The sequence below is a fragment of the Pezoporus occidentalis genome, unplaced genomic scaffold (genome assembly GCF_034315485.1).
Source record: "Pezoporus occidentalis ecotype Australia unplaced genomic scaffold, CSIRO_AGI_Poc_V1 ctg33, whole genome shotgun sequence".
NCBI classification, from domain to species: Eukaryota; Metazoa; Chordata; class Aves; order Psittaciformes; family Psittacidae; genus Pezoporus; species Pezoporus occidentalis.
The window spans coordinates 7,034,461-7,054,911 of record NW_026915268.1 but is presented as its reverse complement, the minus strand read 5'-3'; the positions used below and the strand labels follow the sequence as shown (position 1 = coordinate 7,054,911).

The window sequence follows — 20,451 nt, the reverse complement described above, 5'->3', positions numbered from 1 at the left end:
TTTCAGAAGTGCTTCTTATAATCAAAATATATAGATCAGGAATAAATAGGAATACAGACCATAATATTATAAAAGTAGAATAATCCTTTCTGGCTAGTTTGTAGGAGTTAGAGTTGTAAACATCACCCTTGAGGAGGCCCAGGTAGTGAAATATTTCAGCTTGCATGGGTAACATTAAAACCTTTCTTCTGTTTCCTTTTAGTAAGATTTATGTATTTGTGATTATATAGCATTTCAAAGGAGCAAACATTAATCTGTTTTGTTACCACTCCACATCCCAGCCAGTTTTACCCACATCCTGATCACATTCCCTAGAAAATTCTGCCCAACTTAATACTGCAGTGAAGGGCAAAGGACTCAGGACAGACTATGGGTTTGCAAGGACAGCCTCCTCAAAACACAAGAAAGCACTATTCCAAACCATGGCAAGTCAAACAGGCATTGCAGAAGCCAAAATGAATGTGCAACAAAGTCCTGAGCCCAAGTGCTAACAGGATTTGCACAGTAAAAGTGGGAATGAACTGCTCAAAGGGAATATAGAAACCTGACTTGACCATGCTGAGGTTACATAAGTGAGGCTGACACTGAGCTGGAGTAGGAACCAGCGTGTGATGATACAGCAAGAAAGCTCCCAGAATTACAATGACAGCAAAAAGAAGTCTAAGGAAAACAGCAGCCCAGTGGGGTGGGTGGTGTAATGACAAATGGCATGACTTTCCTCTTCCAGTTAAGGCAGACTAAACTCATATTTCACCCCCAAAAACCAATGGCATAAATGAAGACTTTAAGAATCCCATGTTTGCTGTCTGACTGGAACAGGTTATACAGAGAAGCTGTGGCTGCCCCATCCCTGGCAGTGTTCAAGGCCAGGTTAGACGGGGCTTGCAGCAACCTGCTCTAGTGGAAGGTGTCCCTGCCCATGGTAGGGGGATTGGAACTAGATAAGATTTCAGGTCCCTTCCAACCCAAACCAGCCTGAGATTCTATGATTCTGTGACAGAGCTCAGATCAACCATGTTCATAATATAAGCAAGAAGCATGTTCTCTGTTGCCAAGAAGCACCATTTCTGATAGAAGTCAGACTGTTTGCACTGTCTGGTGGATAGGTGCAACAGGGAAGATAATATTTAACACATCACATTGGTTTTTATGTTCTGAAAGATCATAATTTCAGAATACACAATGGCAGACAGGGGAGTAGCTGCCTACAGCCATTACAAAGGCCAGCACCTGACCCTACAGATGTATCTTCATTAACACCTTAGTTCATATTTGTGATATGGAACAGGCAGAGCAGAGGCGGCCCTACAGATCTCAAAGGGAATATATATATATATATACACAAAATATACATATAAGCAGAACCAAATATAGCTAGGGGATCAGCAAGATGTCTACTCTTCAAAAGACAGCTGGAATTGAAATGAGGTATTTACAAAATGCCAAAAACCAAAAAAAGCCAACCTATTTTACTTAATACACACATATGCAGTCCCTGAAGGATAGCCCAGAGATCAATCTGTCATTTGAAAGAATCCTGTGGGAAATGGACTCGCAGGAAGCAACATCTGATGCACACAGAAGGAAAGGGACTTACGTGTGTTTCAAAGGTATGGAGCTGGAACTTTGTTTTATCTTTGTTGTTTCAGTAATGCCTGTGAAAATCTCTAGTTGTTTTTTTGTCTTTAGGAGGGGCACAACAAAGAGTAAAAGCTGAATTTGCTTCATTTTATTTTAAAAAGTAATTCCTAGAGAATCTGAGTGTAAAAGATGAGATTATTTTGAAAGTTAACAGTTATGAAAGCTAATAGATTAGGAATCAAATGTGGAGAGACTAAATACGGAAGACATGATATTTGACCTAGAGCATGTTAGATGCTGATGGATACATTTTGCAGGTGCAAGATGAATTTTGTGATCATCTGCTGTGCTCTGTGCATGGTGCGCATTGCTTATTTGTATCCACTGCTTCCTGCAAAAGGACTGCTGAGTTGTTACAGAATTACAAACTCTCTCCAGAAAGACCCTGCCTATTGGCTTGAAGGTATCAAATGAGAGGTTTGCCCTGACCATGTTCTTTTGCTGTTCTAAATTGTACTTGATTCCCTATTTTCTCTTCTTTAAACTTCTGAATCATAACAAGGACATGTTAAAGAGCCATGTAATAGATATATGTTCATCAGAGTCTGATCAAGCCATCTATAATTTCACAATGCTAAGTTGAAGGCTGGAGTTTTCAGTCTGCATCTTGCTCTTCTAGCCCACTCTCACTGTTCCTCTGTGAACTACCATTTCTGAAGTGCACGCATGGAGACAATATGTTTCTATCAAAGAAATGTTGTATTTCTACTTAGTGTTCTTCTGTAATAATCAATGTGCTGTGTTAGCTTTCCCAGTGGTGTTCAAGACATTGCCTACAGAAATTTTCAGTCTGTCCAGAGCCAACATTTTCTGAAGCACTGCCTACAGACAGGTCTCTTTGTATGGTTCTTTGGTCCTGCAGGAATAACATTGATGTATTAAAAAATGCTTTGGTGTGCCATAGCAAGCATTCCACAGCTCTGTGATCTAATCATTGGCTTTCTTGTTTATCAATACTTATATAATCTGAAAACTTTGCAGGAACAAAAATATATTTACACTATCATCACATCTGTATATAATTGCAAAAGATGACTCTATAAAAAAGCATAAAAGGAAGTCTTTATAGGACATTGCTAGTCTAATTGCAATTTGATGCAGCCAGATTAATTGCAGTGAGACTACCAATTTGACAAATACAATATGTGCCATCCCAATTTTCCATGGTGCTCTTGTTTTTGCTTTTTTATCTGAACATTAGAAGTGTAAAGCCAGTCTTACAAAAGTCTGATTACATATCAGTGCTGCAGTCTCAATTATCATTCATATTTGTAATCTTGTCAGAGAAAGATACCAAATCTTTCTGACATAACCTGCTTCCCCTTAAGCTGTACTCTCCTCGTTAGACTTGTGATGAGAGTTTAAACTGTTGCCACACAGTGACAGGACTATCTAGGTTCTTCTACTTTTTGCTACTTTCTAGCAGGAAATAAGGTGAGCAGGAATTGGGGGTTTAACTTGTTCACTTCTTCCGGATGGCTGGAAGAACTGCTTTCCCCTTGCTTGTGACTTCTGCTACATGTTTCCCCTTGTGTCCAAGTCCAGTAATTGTGTTTTAGAAATAACAAGTTGATTCCCTTACCGGCTGGTTGGCAGCCAGTACTGTGTGCAACAATAACTGGAACATATGCAGAGGACTGGAAGATGTTACAGAGCTCTGTTTAAGACCCATGTCTTTTTGGCACTGAAGACAAGCCCAGGCATCCTATATGGTATATATATATATCCACACATGCTACATTGTGCTGTGTTTCACCTTGAGTAGCACCAGGGACCTTTAAGAAGCTAAAGGGTCTTAAGAATTTAGGAAATTACTACCTCAATACAAATTGTATTTCCAGCGTCCGTGTAAAAGGACTTAAGAAAAGTCTTATGAATACATTTTCTGCTCTGGTTATAGATATACATACATTTCGAGATGTTTACAATGTCTATTCGGAAATCCTCAGAATAGTCTCAGGATTTTGCTTCCATGGGCTAGGAAACCAGTACCTGCAGTCCTCTGAAAGGTGCTCAGTGTCTGTCACTGTTTCACTTAGTGACAAAAGAATCACTTTCCAAGCTTGATCTTATTCTTAACTATGTATAATTCACACATTTTATTTCAGAGGCAAGTGCAAATGTCTGTCTGGAAGGAAGGGTCTTCTCTTCCTTCCCTTCCACCCCAATTTGATGTGAAACTTCAAACGATGCACGAAGAGCTTTTGTAAGAACAGTACTTTGGCATTTTAAAGAAATTCATTTGACCATTCGTATCAAGTCTTTTTGAATATTCAAGTGAATTGGTAGGTATACCAGCCTGGGGTTTCTGTTTGTTTGTTTGCTTGGGGCTGTTTGGAGGAAAATGTTTTCTGATTTCACCATTTATTTTCAGCTCCAGCATTTTATTCTTAGGGGAAGCTTTAGGGTTTTCATTGATTTATATGATAACACAGTCCTGACAATCTGACTATCTCTTACATTTCCTTCTTATTTGTCTTAAGGACCCATTGCTTGTTATCTGCCTGGCATTTATGAGTGTCTTCTCTTTGGTGGACAACATTTCATTATACCTCTTAATCACCATCTTAGTACAGAGTTCTCCTTAAAGCTCTAGAAATTTGCTACAACAAATGCAAGATGCATTATGTGATGCATCTTCCATTCAGGGGATTCTTTGAGCAGACTGCACTTACTGGTATTGACCTTGTAATGGGGTTGTGATAGCTCATGTATCTCTAAAATTTATGTCCAGTATTATGCTAACTGCTCTCACATGCTATGCGCGGTATGTGCGTTGTGGTAACATTACAGCTAGTTTTCAGACTATTGACAAACTTGACAACAGTTGGATGGCCTCTGTGTAACAGCAGACAGTTGTAGTGTGATTGAGAATCTATTATCTGTTTCCTAAAATAATTATCTGTTCTTAAAGACAGTGTAAAGCAGTTGTCTAGAAGAGGCAGCCAGGATTTGTAGATCTTAATGATTATTTTGTGTTCCTTAGAATTTGTAACTTTTCCCCTCAACTGAAATTTCTTTTATTTTTTTTTCTTATTTTGTCATCGTTGTTGATTTTAAAGACAGTAAATTAGTTTCCCAGTCTTACCACATAGCTGCTGCTCTAATCCACCTTTTATTGTTGGTACTAGGCCTCACTGGTTTTCTCCCTTTCAACACACTGGGACTTGTGGAAGCTGTATTTTCAGCCAGCTGTGACTCACTGTTCTGAAACTGGAGAGCATTCGAGCCACCAGTGAGGTAAGGAGGAAAGCAAACAAGTTAAAAATCTCAGATTCAGAGGCAATATCAATTGTTTTGTCTGAATGCTATGTAAATGAAAGAATTATTAGGCTATTATTGTATTTGCTTTTCTTTAATTATTCTTCTCCTGCAGTTCATCTTTAGGCAAGGCTTCCTTGAAGAAAATTTTTGCTGCATCCTCATGATGCTGGAACTCTATTATCCGTGCAGTACAACAGTTCAATTCATCTTGATTTTTCTGTTGCTTTGCTGATGAGGCATGTGTGAAGGTTATGTACAAAGCAAGAATCATTACACAGGTTTATTCTGTTCAGCTTAAAGGGTTTGTCAAATACTGTATCTGATGTCTTTCTGACACATGCATTTATTAGAAAGTGTTAATAAACAAAGACTGGATAGCCAGGAGTCTCTTGGTTTAGCTTTTCATCTAAAAGTAACTTATACTCCATCTACTGAACAACAATGTAATGAAAATTTATATCTTCCTGTTGCTGTATCAAATATCCTGGTTTTACCCTCAGAGTAACAGTTGTGTATTGGCCACAGAGTGGGGTTTTCCATATGTTCAAAAGGATACACATTTAAACTTGAGTTTGGAAAGAGAAAGCTCAACTTACATGCTTTTTATTCACACAAGCAGCCTGTATTAATTCTTAATCTCTCTGAGAGTCACCCATGACCTTGTACCAGGTGTGGGGAAATTATTTTTGGACATTTTTTTTCTTTTGCTGCCCTGATTGATGTATCAAGAAACAGAATGAGATGCATGAAAGAAAAAAATAATGAAGTAAAGAGATACTGATTTAGTTGTTTGCTACTGCCTGCAAATGAATATAATGTATATTTTGAACAGAAGGTTAAGAATCACTCCAGTCCCATGCCAAAGTTCCTGTCATTCAATATCCAGAGGTGAGTTTGAACCTTTTTAGGCAGAGTTTAACTCTGAAACCTTAACCATAAGCTGGTATTAAAGAAAAAGGAGATTGTATAATCTTCTTCTCCATTTTACAGTTTCAAAAGAAAGCACTATTCTCTGCCTGGCAGCACCACAGTTTGCATAGGTTCTGCACAAAGTCTATCCACTGATGTCAAGTGAACCAGATGTCTTTGGGAAGACAGACATGGGATCACAAACTTCTGAATCCCATCTGGGCACTCAAAGGAAAAACTAAGGTGCTTGCTAATGTCAGGACATATCTGCACATGCAGAGGCAGAACTCTGTGATCTGACAGAACTCTAGAGGTAGAGAGCTAATGTTCCTCAGCAGTGTATCTGAGCTCTCTGTCTCTGAGGAGGCAGAGCAGGGCTTCCAGGATTACACTTCAAAAACTTTGTCCTTAATTTCCAGTTAAGTATTCTTTAATCATTTGGGCCTTCAGAACTAGTCCTAACTACACACATAACAATTGGTGAAGTTAAGACACATTTTTTTCTATTATGTAATTTTTTTTTTCAACAGTGGAAATGTTACGTGCCTGCTTAATCAGACGTATACAAATTCATTTTCCTCTAACACAGTACAGAATACATGGCTCGGTTATTTCAAATATCTTAGAGGACTTGAGGACTAAACTGTACAGGCCAAGTAAAATAATAAATTCATCTTCAGCAGAAATTAAATACTGTGAAGCACAGGCACAGAAAATGTTTTGCATGTTGAGAAAAATGAGCCAAAACCTCTTTTGCTTACAGCAGTGCATTACATGCTTGATTATCGAAAATCAGATTTGCTTACTGTGCTTTGGCTGGACCTTCTTTATCAAGCACCTCCACATCACTAATCTTGTTTTAAAATCTTGGCTTAAACTTTAAAAGTTGTATTTTCTTTAAGGTATTTTAAAACATCAGTCATGGACAAAACTGTTAATTTAGCCTCAAATTGAACTGTGTGATTAGGTATATCATATATATATTTATAAATATGAATTCCTGACAACTGTCTCTCTAAATAGGAGTCTGTACCCCACTTTCTTTGTCTTCTGTGAAGCTTAAAATGGAAGATAAGCATGTAGTAATGAATCTGGATACAGTTCTTTAAGCGTATTTAAAATGGTATGAATATATTCTGCATTAGAGATACACTGGCCTGACAGGGAAGTTAAATCCTTCAGCCCTGGCGTCTCTCCCAGCAATCCCTGATTCCCTGGCTTTAAGCTGGCTGCTGTCCTCACTTGCCCTGTGCTCCCAGTGCTGGGGGGAACCAGTGTACTGCTCAATATTACTGCAATTTCATTTTTGATCTGGGGCAAGGATAGAAAGCCAGTGCTAGGAACCCCAAGGGATAAACCAATCTCCATGGCCGCTCCATGACCTATATCCCCTCTCAAACCTAGCTCAGTCCAGAGCGCTGCATTCCCCCTCGCAATCTCACCACCTCACTAATGACCTTGTCCCCCTTCCCTGCAGCAGCCTGCTTTGAGTTTAAAACTCTGTAGGTCTGAGCTTGTTTCCCTGGGTCTGAGTGTGTGCTCCTTTCCCCTGTGCACCGAGAAGCGCAACGGGGGCCAGCTCCCCACGATGCTGATGCAGATGGATGGATAGATAGACAGATAACTGATGGATGGGTGGGTAGGTAAATAGATGGATGGATAGATAGATAAGAGACCTGCCTGTCCCTGGTCCTTGCCCAGCCGAGCCGAGGGAGCTGCCTGGCTGTTTTCAAGCCGGTTTCTGCCGCTCCCTCCTGTGGCTGGCGGAGCCGCCGTTGGTCTGTTTCTGCGGCGGCGGCTGCCCTCCGCTGGCGCGGAGTAGGGATTGCCACAGCGGTTCCGGGCCCACTGCCCCGCCTTCCACCCCGGGCAGGGGCTGACTTACTGCAGGACAAAACGACTGCGTTGAAGTTATCCCAAGTGGTGCCCAAGCCTCATCACCTTCTTGGATGGGCTTGAGCAGATAATATTTTTATATGTAATAGTGCTCATTGACTGCAGGCCGTTTTTTAATAGCCCTCCCCATCACTGATCCTTCTTTCCTTCCCCTTCTTTCCTCCCCCTTTTTTCATTTCTCCTTCTTTCATTTCCCCCTTTCCTTCATAGTTTTTCCCTGTTTGGTTTGCTTCCTTCCCCCCCCCCCCCCCCCCCCTTTGCAAGCCCAGAAGTAGAAGAATCTTGGCATCAGAGGTGTGCTGTATCTGTCCAGATATAAACTCTTTGGAAAGTAAACTCCTTGTCATGCACCTTCAGCAGTACCTAATAAATACATTGCTTTCATACCTATTTATAATTATTCACTAGAAACTGTGTGCATCTATCTTTGAGCTGCTGTTCAGTTCTTCACTGCAAGTGTGTCCACTCTGTTAGTAAATGTGATACTGATACCAGTATGCACCTGTTGGCTAAACAATGATTAAATCCTTTCTGGATTTCTCCCCACAGGAGGGATGGTTTCTATCCTTTTAAGTTTCCTTTCTTGCAGAGTATCTACGTGTCTCTTGTCAGCACCACTAAGCTTGTTGAAACATCATCTGACGGAATGACACCTTTCCACAGCTCAGCTTTGGCAAGGTAAATCAGGTAAAAAAAAATAAAAGTCAAGATACAAGGGTATGTTAGGATATAGAGAGCCGGGACTTCACCGCATTGTGTAAAAGATCTCCCAGGAATTTCACTGGTCACCCTGTATTTCTGGGAATGGTTTAGTTGTGTCAGAGACACAAGGGTCATTCTGTGACCCCACAGGGTTCCTGGTCTGAAGTCACTCCTGAAATGTGAGAGAAAGGGATCTGCAGCTGAGGGCAGAGGGTGTTAAACAGGGCATAAAAGCCTTTGCTTCCAAGTATGCTACCATACCAGGATGTCTTTGCACCTTCTTTGAAGCATAGGCCAGATTTCTCATGCTGGGGTTATATAGTCCTTACCATTTAGCTGCATTTGGTTTATGAATAGTGTTGTCCACTTAGTTAACTGCTGGACTGGTCACTGTGCCTTCAGAAGCACTAAGCATGAAGGGGGGGGTGGGGGTGGTGATCTGCTCATCTTGACCTATTCCTCTGGTCACCTATGATATGAGTAAACATGACAACACACTTGATTGCTTTTATTCCTGTGAAAATCTGTTTGGAAGCTGTTTTCCTTCCAGGCAGTGATCTTGCTTGAATCAATTCTCCATTGATCTCCCTTTAGGTAGCACTGAGCCAGGTGTTTCCACCTTCTCAGTATGTTCATGCCATCCAAGGGTTACAGGATTGCAAACTTGGTTTGAAGACAGGCCAAACCTGACATCAGGAAACAGGAAGTAGGGCACTGATGGTTGCTTTCTCTGGTCACTTCATCCTGTTAAACTGAGATAATAGGGTTCTCTCTTGGTTTACTGCTACCTTCTGATAACTTTCTTACTCTCAAGTTGAAAGAGAGACATGTTGAGGGAGAAATATGGAAAACAGGAAATGTAGGTCATAAGCCAGACACTGAGAATGGGGAGGGACAGGCAGGTGCTTGAAGAACTGTATCTCCACCTTTCTTTCTCTTACTTCCTCTCCTGCCTGTGGTTAATTTATTCCTTGTGTCTATTTTGGCTCCTTTTGGTCCATGCTTTGACTTCAAACAGCATCTACTGCCCTTTTCACTCTGACAGATTGGACTCCACTTGCCCTTTACCAAGGCCTATTTTGATTCTTTTCTTACAGGTGCTACACCAAACCAGTTCATCATAAGATGCTTCGAGGACGGATCTTATGTGTATTTCTGTCCTTATCCTTCCTGATCAGCCTTGTCAACCAAATAGAATGCTTGTTCACTCTTGGCCCCTCTTGCATAGCACTTTTCCCTCCCCTAAACATTGCTATCCCTCCTTCTGCTCACCATTTCTCTCCTTCCCTTCCAATTCTGCTTCCCAGCTTGATCCCTGTTTCTCTCGTCAGATGAGCAGCTAGACTTTCAAAATTAGCCTGTCTAAAGCCAAGCTCTCCCTGTATCCTTTCCTTCCTGGTCTGTCCATTGAACAAATATGTTGTTAAGAACAGTATACAGTCTGGCTGTTTCTCACTTCATTATTATATCAACCATTTTCTTTCAATCACTTCTAATCATCTTCAGGTAGCCATTTGTAGAAACATTTCTTCACAAGCTGAAAATTTCTTGCCCTTATGCGTGAAATGCCTGTGTGGCACTTCTGTCCCTGAAGTCTCTTTTTCAAGGCTATCCAAATATCGCTGAGAAAATCATCTTATTCTCTGCTGCTTCATGGAAAGCACACAAAGGCAAAATTCACACAGTGAACTTGAATAGCCCAACAACCTTGTGCTGCATGACTGTTCATGGTGTTACTTTCCAATGGAATCTATCTCTTCCTACTCAACTGAAACAGCCACTTCAGGGAACTGGGAAAGGAGTCTCAGAGAAATTGGACACAAGAACATGAAAATAAAAAGGTCAGTAGATGACATTTTCCCACACAAAATGCATCATCTTAGAGCTAGAAATTGAAATCTTATTTGTGGGCCATTTGAGAACACAAACACAAGAAAACACACAGTTTTAGGGACTTAGGCAGAAAGTTGCTGCGTATTTGGTCTAGGAGTGAGGTTGAGGGTGGAAAAATTAGATCCCATTACAGTTTATGAAGATGAGAATAATTACTTGGTTTCAAAAGGCATTTTTGACAGCAAAGTGTTGAAGATGAGAGGATTTAATTTTAAACAAGAAGTACTGAGAATGTCATGTCTAGACAGAAGACAGCAAGAACTCATTGCCTTCAAAAGATGTAGGATGGAAAGGGTTTGGGTAGACATCTGGCTGGTTTCTTCTGTCCAGCATTGTTTTTGGAGATTGGAGAGTGCAGAATGTCTCTGAGAAGGTCTATAAGCTCAGACTTCTGAAGCAGGGAATTTCCCTTTATTTGTCAAAGTTGGAAGATATGCAGGAGAGATTTTAGAGCGGATAACCTTACAAGGTGATGCTAATAGAAAAGTACTACTACTGAGGAGGAAACGTGGGCCCCATTTTGTCTAAGGAGAAGCAGCAGCATTTCTGCCTCAATCAAAACAACAGAGTCCTGACAATGAAGGGGCTGTTGGACGAAAAGGACATCTGGATTGCCCTGGAGAGTGATACTTGCACACTTCTTTAAGATATTCTTTGAAAATCCATTGCAGCTGATCCAAGGAGTAGTGGATGTTCTTACACTATTAATACTAAATTGATCATTAACTTCAGGTTACTTTAGGAGATGACATACAACACCTGGAGATCTCCTTGTGAAACAGAAAATATTCAAAACTCTGAGCCTCCTGCAAGCAGCCTGTGCCTGAAAAAGCCTCAATCGGGTCTCTGGCATCTGGAAAGTATAGGGCACAACACATGAGCAGTACCCACTACAATTGCCCATAGCTTGCATCTTTGTTAAGCACATTTGCTGACAGGTTTGTATAGGATGCCTTCTACATACCTGAGCCAAACCAAATGCCTTGATAGCTACTAAGAACGTACGTTTATTTGCCAAAGACTTCAGGTGGGGGACGTGGTTCATTATTTGCCCTTGGGACAGCCAAGAGCCTAACAGCGGAGGCGCTGTGCTGGGGCTGGTGCAGTTCCTGCGCTGGACGCCAAGTGCCGCTGCTGGCCAGCGCTGGGCGGGGGCTCCCACGCAGGGAGGGTCCAGCTAGATGCTGCCTGGCTGACATCAGCTGAGAGCCCAACCGAAATGCCCCGGCTGTACTGGAATACGCCTTAGTTCAAAGCCTTTTCAGGGGATGTGCTGGGAATTGCTGCATTGAGAACCGGCTGGAAACATGAAGAGCACAAGGGGGAAGGAGAAGGAGGGAGACAGTCTCCCAGGTCCAGTCCTGGGGAATTCGGAAGCATTTCACCGCCGGTCTGGCATGACTCAAGCAGAGCCCGTTGATTGGTAAGCACCGACTTAACACCGAGAGAAAGTATTGTTTATATTTAACGGAATGATGGGGAAAGCACTAACTGGAATAAATACAGAGAGAGGAGGCCGGCTTAGCTCTCGGAAAATGAACCATAAACAGGAGCTGTACCAGCGGCATTTACAGTATAACGGAGAGCCAGCAGGGTGGGAACTATTGTTCCCGGCTTTCCTCACGTTTGCATGTAGCTGAGAACTCGGGGCAGCCATTTTCATAGGAGAGCTGGGAATTCAAGCGCCGAGTGCTGGAGGAGAGAACAGAAACCAGTCCTGGAGCTGTCTGGGAACAAGAGGATGGGAATGTTGGTCCCTGTTTGCACTCGTCTTGGAAAACACAGGGACTCGGGGAAGCATCTGTGCTTTCGATCTGCAGGCAAGGATTCCTCCCAAGCCCGGCTGCCCTCAGGGTGTGCTGGAGGTGGACGGATTCCAGGGATGGGGAAAAAGCTTTTACCCAGAAGCGCAACCAAATTTGCCATGGGGTCTCTGAGATTTTTCTTGGCAGATCTGAATTCCCAGCTGGAAGACCAACAGGAAGAAACTGAAATTGCTCAGGCTGCAGAAGTGCAGCAGAATCTTCATTTAGAAACACTGTACTCTGAAATAGACATACCAAGAACTGAGCAGAGTATGTTGCAGTAGCTCTTTGCTAGTGTTAAGATGTAAATCTCAGGGTAAAGAAAAGAACCAGTTTTCCACCATTTTAAACCACCTTCTTAGGATAAAGATATTATCACTAAAGCAAGAAAAGAGGAAACCTACAACAGTACTACGTGCTCAAGGAGATAAGTAAATTCTCTGACACCTTTATGCAAATCAGAATTTTATTGTGGCTATAGTTCCTTATAGTGTGCCCTAAAACACAATGTGCTGTTGTCTGGCAACATACGTACTTTTTTCCAGTTAAACATGTCCATTTTATTGTTGTGACCCAACAGAAAATAACAGCATACATCCAAAATCCAGTGGGGCATGGTAAATGACCCTCTTTATTTGGCATTTCTCTAAAAGATGAGCTTCAGTCTGTCGTGGTTTAAGCCCAGGAGGTAACTCAGAACCACGCAGCCGCTCACTGACTCCTCGTCTTCTTCCTCCCCCTCTCCCGGAGGGATGGGGAGGAGAATCGAAATAGTGTAACTCCCACGGGCTGAAATAAGAGCAGTCTAGTAACTAACATATAACACAAAACCACTACTGCTACCACCAATAATAAAGGGAGTAACAAGGGAAGAGAATACAATCACTCACCACCCGCCGACCGATTCCTAGCCCGACCTGAGCAGCAATCTAACCTTTCCGGGTAACTGCTCCCAGTTTATATACCGGGCATGACATGCTGTGGTATGGAATACCTCTTTGGCTAGTTTGAGTCAGGTGTCCAGTCTCTGCTTCCTCCTGGCTTCCCCTCTCCCGGCAGAGCATGAAACTGAGAAAGTCTTTGGTTGGAGTAAACATTACTGAGCAACAACTAAAACCATTGGTGTTATGAGAGCTGTTCCCAGGCTGAAAGCCAAGAACACAGCACTGCACCAGCTACTAAGAAGGAGAAAAATGACTGCTACTGCTGAACCCAGGACAGTAGAAGAACAGCACCTTCTGATGTTTTGATGTCCTCTTACACCCTTCTACATCTGCAGTGGAAAGACACCATCCCCTTTCTGAAATGGGGTAACAATTGCCAGGTTATTGCTGAGATGGTGGGAAGTGTTTGTGGAAGCTCTTCCCAGCTTGTGTCTGTTCCAAATATTAGGTTATGCAGAAGCAAAACTACCTCTCTCTTTGAGTTACCAAGAGCTGAGCAGGAGCACTGGCAAAGGCAAAAACAAATGGATTCCAAGTATCACTGTTATTTTTGCACGGCACAAATGAGGAGACAAGCCACGTTCCAACACATCTACCGCTGTACTTGACCTATGGTTTTACATCAAGCTTCTTTGCTGGTGAAAATAGCCACTCAAGAGATGGACATGTCCCTGGAAGGGAAGAAAGGAAGATATAGCTGACCTGATCTTTGATGTAAGTTAACCTTTTCAGTTCCATTACCCCTACAATTCAAATGGGGCTAAGAAGAAATCATAAAAGATGGCTACACCCGTGAAAAATCCTAATAGCTAAAAATGTAGTTAAAATTCTGTAAATCTTGGCTACTACATTCTCCAACTGATACAGTCACGAAGTTTTTATTTTAAAACAAAGGCATCAGCGAATTTCTGGAACTTCACCTGGTGAGTACTGCTGGACAGTTGCAGCCCTTTTAGCAAACAAAAAATAAAGCGGAAACACCTGGGAAATTAAAGGTATGAAGAACAGGGTGGTCAGGACACTTTCCATATATACAAAAAAAACACCAGCGGAACATAGCGTGGGCCTTTCCCGGGGCACGCCGCTGCGTCTCTTGTGGTTTCTGGTTGAGCCTCTCTTGATTTACACCTGAATGGTTCTTTTAATTGCGTCATTAGATCCCGAGTCGTTGCTATTATCCCCTTTAGCTCCTGCTCATTACCTTTTGGGTACCTGGGAGTTTATGAGCTCTCCTGTCTCCTTGCCTTTTGTATTAAATAGCTGTAGGCTGTGTATCCTTACACAGGGAGAGGAGTTCAGGTTTGACGTCTGAGTAGAGGAACCTCTAAAGTATTTCTAAGCTTGTGGGGTAACAGTAGAGGAGAAAGGACTGTACACCATCATATGAAGACAGGAGGAGAAAGTTGGGGTTGTCCAGCCTGGAGAAGTCACCCTCGGGGAGACCTTAGAGCAGCTTCCAGCGCCTAAAGGGTCCTACAAGAAACCTGAAGAGTAGCTTTTTATAAGGGCATGTAAGGATAAGACAAGGTGTAATGGTTTTAGAGGGGAAATTTAGATATTAGGAAACAAATCTTCCCTGTGAAGGTGGTGAGACACTGGCGGATGTTGCCCAGAGAAGCTGTGGCTGCCCCATCCCTCGCAGTGTTCAGGCAATCCAAAAGCTGCTTATGAAGAGCTCGTGGGTGTGAGCTGGGAAGATACCTAGGGCATGCAGGGAGGAAGCCGGCTTCCAAGAGAGAAGAGCATTTACACTGCGCCCGTTAGCTTCGTTTTGGCAGGGAGGCTACAGAACCAAGCAGCCAGCTCCGAACCAACAGCTCTGCCCCGAGCAAGGCAGAGGACGGACTATTCCTCCTTACGACGCTGGGTGGGGATGTTGCCCACGGACCTGCAGGTTCCGCTGCCCACCCCGGGTTTGCAGGCGCAGGGAGACAAAAAAAGCCATAGGAGCTATCCGACAAGAGCTGCGCTGCTCGGAGCTTGGGTGCTCGGAAGCTTTCAAATCCCACGACCCCGGGATTCCTGACAAACACCGCTCTGCCTCGGACGCTGCTTAGAAATGCTGGGAATCAAGGAGGACTGTGGATGGCCTTTCTGGAGAGTAATGGCGTGCGGGATACGGAACAGAGACAGCAAGAGGCAAGTAATCTTGTTTTTTCTGTGCGTTTGCGTGTCTCAGAGCGCGGCCGAAACCCTCCGCTATTCTCTGCCGGAGGAAATGGAGAAAGACTCCTTTGTCGCCAATATTTCAAAGGACCTGGGGGTTTCTCCGAGCCAGCTCGCTGCTCGCAACGCCCGCGTTGTGTCCGAGGGGAACGAGCAGCTTTTCCGCCTTAATCAAAACACCGGAGTCCTAACTGCAAAGGAGTCGCTGGACCGAGAGGAGATCTGTCCGCAGAGTGACACCTGCATGATGATCTTTAAGATATTCCTTGAAAATCCGCTGCAGCTGATCCGAGGGGAGGTAGAGATTCGTGACGTGAACGACAACTCCCCCGTGTTCCCGGAGAAGGAGATGGTTTTAGAGATTCCCGAAACGGCATCTCCTGGGTCCCGTTTCCCCCTGGAAAGCGCTCAGGACCAGGATGTGGGCAGTAACGGTTTGCAGAGCTACAGCCTTGGATCAAATTCGCATTTCTCCCTCTCTCTCGAAACAGGGAAAGATGGAGTAAAATACGTGGAGCTCGTCCTAGAGCGCCAGCTGGACCGAGAAGAGCAAAGAGAGCTGAATTTACTTCTCACCGCCACCGACGGGGGCTCGCCACCCAGGTCGGGGACGGTCCAGGTCCGGATCGTGGTGGTGGATGCCAATGACAACACCCCGGTATTCGCTCGGGAGGTCTACGAGGTGCGCGTGGCCGAGAACAGCCCTCCGGAGCAGCTGGTGGTTAAAGTGACGGCCGTGGATCCCGACGAAGGGTCCTACGGGAAAGTGCGGTACGCCTTCACCCAGACACCGGAGAGGTCCAGGCAGCTCTTTGAGCTGAACCCCGCCACAGGGGAGATACGGGTGGCGGGCAACCTGGATTTCGAGGAAGCGAAAACCCACAAGATGGTGGTGAAAGCCACTGATGGCGGAGGGCTGTCGGCGCATTGCAAAGTGCAGGTGGAGATCCTGGACATGAATGACAACGCTCCGGAGATTGCGCTCACCTCCCTCACAGCCTCCATCCCTGAGGCCGCTCTGCCCCGCACCGTGGTGGCCCTATTCAGTGTGCGGGACCGGGACTCTGGGGACAACGGCAGAACAGAGTGCTCGATCGATGGGGAGTTGCCCTTCAGTCTCACCCCGACTTTTGATAATTACTACGAACTGAGAACAAACGCGGCCCTGGACAGGGAAGGGACAGCAGAATACAACATCACCATCACTGCCACGGACTGGGGCACGACGCGGCTCAGCTCCCGGAAAAACCTCTTTGTGCAGATATCGGACGTGAACGACAATTCCCCGGAGTTCACCCAGGAGGTTTACACCATGTCGGTCACTGAGAACAACAGCCCCATGCTCCGGATAGGCAGCGTGAACGCCACGGACGCCGACGCGGGAAGCAACGCCCGCATAAACTACGCGCTTGTGCAGCGGGAAGACGAGAAGCCCGTCGTGTCGGTCAACTCAGAAAATGGGGATATTTATATCCTCCGCCCGATGGACTACGAGGAGGTGCGCGCCTTCGAGGTGGCGGTACGAGCTACCGACGGCGGCTCGCCGCCGCTCAGCGCCCAGACGGTGCTGCGCGTAGTAGTGCGGGATGAGAATGACAACGCACCCGTCGTGCTGCACCCACCTCCCGAGAGCAGTGCAGCGACGGGTGAGCTGGTGCCGCGCTGGGCTCGGGCGGGCTACCTGGTGGCCAAGGTGGTGGCTGTGGACGCGGACGCGGGGCAGAACGCGTGGCTGTCGTACGAGCTGGCCAAGGCGACGGAGCCGGAGCTGTTCCGCGTTGGGCTGCACAGCGGCGAGGTGCGCACGGTGCGGGCCGTGTCTGAGAGGGACGCGTCCCGGCAGAGGCTGGTTGTCCTGGTGCGGGACCAGGGAAAGCCGCCGCGCTCCGCCACCGCCACCCTCGGCATCACCCTCGTGGACGGCTTCTCCGACACCCACCTGCGAGTGAGCGAGGAGGTACCAGCGTCTGAGCCAGACGAGCCGCTGACTCTGTACCTTATTGCCTCCCTGGCCTGTGTGTCGGCGCTGTTCCTGGCCACCGCGGTGGCCGCCGTGGCAGTGAAGGTGCGGCGGGCCAGGCAGAGTGAGGCGGAGTTCCTGCCCACGTTTCCGAAGGCTGCCACAGAGAACGCGGGATCCCTGCCCCGCAGCTACCTGTACGACGTCTGCTTCGCCACCGGGACCGTCAACAGCGAGTTTCGGTTCCTAAGGCCCCTCTTACCCTGCTTCCCCGCCGGGCTGCCCGCCGGCCAGGGCGAGCAGCGGAGCTCGGTGTGCTCGCAAGACGCGGCTATCCCCGGAGAGGAAGGCGACCGGTCTGCACAGGTGAGGGACCTGGCGACGCCGAGGCGATGGGGGGAGCGGGGGGGAAGCAGCGCGGCGGCAGGGTGTGACTGGCAGTAAGGACTGTCGATGTTGACTAGCTGATGCTCCCCGTGTTGAATAACCACGCCTCTCCGCCCCTAGGTCTGTGCTCTGAGCATCACTTAGATCGTCTTAAGTCTGGTGGGCTTGATCTGTGGGCTCACAGAGGGAGGGAGCAGCTGGGCCAAGAGAATATGTATAGAATTGTGACCCATGCAGTGGGTCTTGTCCACGCACTGTGTAGAGCCAATACGGACCCAGAGCAGGAAGGACACACCCCCTAGGAACACGTCCGGTAGCACCGGGAATGCAGTGATCCTCTGCGGAGTCAAGCGGACTGCGGGGACAACGGTGCGAAGGGGTGTCACGTAGCTAATTATGTCCCCTGTACTGCTGTTAGGAGCTGGTGCTCGGCGTTGCCAAGTGCTGTTCACCAGGGTGGTGGCAATACCGAGCTTGGGCTGTCTGATAAACTGCTGGAGGCCACGGAGGTGGGGACCTCTGCCATTGAGTTCTTACATTTTTTATGGCTTGCACCAATATTATTGTCCAGAAAAATATGGTTATCTTGACTTTACAAAGCAACCTCACAGCCTTTTCCTGACCTTGCGGGTGCTGTCAGACATTACCAGCTATCGTTTCTGTGAACTCAGAGCAAGTCATACCTGAGGCATCCATTAACCTTCGGCTGTTCAAAGACCATAGGGGAGATGAGGTGATCATTAAAGCAGTTCCTTCTCACTCTCCCATGAAGCTCAAGTCCTCTCTAAATATGGGATTACTATTTTCTGGGGATCCATCTAGCACTTCACAATGGTCCGGAGAATGAACATATATGAGGCTGAGGACTTCATATATGTTTAAAGATCCACAAACCCGTAATTGTTTACAGTCATATTTTCATATAACCACAGATGACTTACTGCAGGTTCTAGGAACCTGTTGCAGTAGCCTCAGGGGAGACCAGGACCCACCTTAATACAGCAACATTAAACCACATTTGCTGTTAGAAAATGTTTTTATTTCGGGCTCTTAAATTACTTCCTCAGACTCATAAAGGTTTGCCTTTGTCATATCCACAGTGGAGGATGGTTTCTTGCGTTAGATTTTCCCTGTTCTGGTCAGACACCCACCACCAAGTCCACCACCACTCTTTGGCTCAGGTCACACATGCAGTGGTGTAAGACATGCCCTTGTTTCTCGCTGCTGTCTGCTTACTTTCGAAGCCCAAATGATAACTTCCACTCTGTTCTCCGCAGGGCAGAGCTCCCCTCCCCGAAGGTGTGGGTCCCAGCCCCGCAGAAGCAGCCTACACTGCGAACAGGGGTATGGAACTAAATGTCAGTTCTGATCAAAACCCTTGGCTCACCCAGGAATAAGTGAAGAGAAAGACAAGCACGCCTGTCCTTGCTGATGAACGTCCTCAGAGGGAAAAGGGAACAGAGACCAAACATCCACCAAAAAGTACCAGGGAGGTGGAAAGCTTCCCTGTGTGAGCAAAACCACTCTTGAGTGTTCTTTATTAATGTAGGTATTTTGTAATTATATGGATGCAGGAGGAGAACTGTAACGTATACTTACACCGAGATGATGTATGAGCTACTGCTTCTAAATGGTAAGGGAAATAACACTGGAGGCAGGTCTTTGAGATAACTTTTCCACATTTTCTTGTTTTCTTATAGAGAGAACTCTTTAGCCATGTCTGAAATTTCTTCAGCCTGTTCAATATCAGGCCAAGTAGATACTAAGCAAAATGAAGTGCTTGCAAAGAAATTCCTTAGTAGCAAGCCGAAGACAGTTACATTAGAAACAGCTGATACTGGCATACTTTGCATATGTGATCAGATGTTTACAGGTTCTCCGTATTGTAAAGAGTGGGATTTAAGCAATGTATTCAGTTTTATTTTCCATAAAGTAAGGTTCAAAACATTTCATTAAGTAGTAGAGAACATTTGTGGGTTTACAGTAGTCTACGATTAAGCCGCAGTAGAATATAGGGCGTCAAGAAGCTTTCTGTTTTCATTAATCGGTATTGATCTATAAGGTAATGTGATATCTCCTGTAACACACATTTTTAAAAGTCAAATGCCTGATGACAGAAAACAAAACCTACTCGGACCTCCCCCAGATGAGTGTGCTTTCTCGAAGAGAATTTGTCACAATCATCACCAAGAAAACAGCTGCCCCAAAGAGCAGGATTTCGGGAATAAATTCGTGGACATTGTGAAGGGGAAATCAGCAGGCCGTTCTCAGAAGCTGGAGCAAGGTTCCAAGAAGCTGTGTAAAATCTCGGTATTAAATAGGTCCCAGGATACCTTAGTGATGGCGGTGCCTGCTAACGATCTAGACACAGGAACGAACGGGAAAAAGCCGTCTCACCGAACACCGTGGCCTTCGTCAGTGTGCGGGACGGGACCAGCACTGAGCAAAAACGAGCGTGCGGGGACTACCCTGGGCCGCCTGACCGCCACGGACGCCGAGGCGAGAAACAATGCCCGTATGAGTTACGCGCTGGAGCCGGCGCCGCGGGGAGCCCTTGAAGCGGCATTTCTGTATTGGAGAGAGGGGAAACGTGCAGGCGTCCGCTGGACTAAGAGGAAGTGCACGCCTAACAAGGTGGCTGTGGGCGATGCCACGCACATGGATCGTTCATTCAAGTGTGGGATGAGAACACCAATGTTCCAGTCGCGCTGCACTCAAACCTCAGCAGGACGCGGGTGGGCTACCTGGTGGCCAAGGTGATGGAGATGGACGCGGAAGCGGGGCAGAACGCGTGGCTGTCGTACGAGCTGGCCAGGCCGACGGCGTTGCCGCTGTTCCGCGTTGGGCTGCACATGGGCGAGGTGCGCACGGTGCGGGCCGTGTC

General features: G+C 45.8%; 1 protein-coding gene and 1 long non-coding RNA gene across 3 annotated transcripts; both read left to right on the top strand.

Annotated features, from left to right (window-relative positions):
- Positions 1-4,799: 4,799 nt before the first annotated feature.
- On the top strand, positions 4,800-5,783 carry LOC134169084 (uncharacterized). Its single transcript, XR_009966758.1, has 3 exons — positions 4,800-4,881; positions 5,018-5,145; positions 5,741-5,783. It is a non-coding gene; the product is annotated as an uncharacterized LOC134169084 (long non-coding RNA).
- Positions 5,784-11,346: 5,563 nt separating this feature from the next.
- LOC134169065 (protocadherin beta-15-like) lies at positions 11,347-19,089 on the top strand. Of its 2 annotated transcripts, none has more exons than XR_009966743.1 (2): positions 11,347-11,728; positions 18,845-18,982. XR_009966743.1 is itself a non-coding variant. In XM_062629307.1 (2 exons), the coding sequence occupies exons 1-2, from the start codon at positions 15,114-15,116 to the stop codon at positions 18,962-18,964; spliced, it is 2,553 nt and encodes an 850-aa protein (XP_062485291.1). In that variant the 5' UTR covers positions 14,625-15,113; the 3' UTR covers positions 18,965-19,089. The 2 variants fall into 2 exon arrangements, 1 of the variants encoding a protein (XP_062485291.1); XM_062629307.1 differs by lacking the exon at positions 11,347-11,728 and adding an exon at positions 14,625-17,546 and having other exon boundaries at positions 18,845-19,089.
- Positions 19,090-20,451: the final 1,362 nt, after the last annotated feature.

Excerpts from the sequence above, each read along its gene's own strand:
- LOC134169065 (XM_062629307.1), top strand. The coding sequence starts at position 15,114 with ATGCTGGGAATCAAGGAGGACTGTGGATGGCCTTTCTGGAGAGTAATG. Across the intron at positions 17,547-18,844 it reads AAGGCGACCGGTCTGCACAG|GGCAGAGCTCCCCTCCCCGA; the intron begins GTGAGGGACCTG and ends TGTTCTCCGCAG.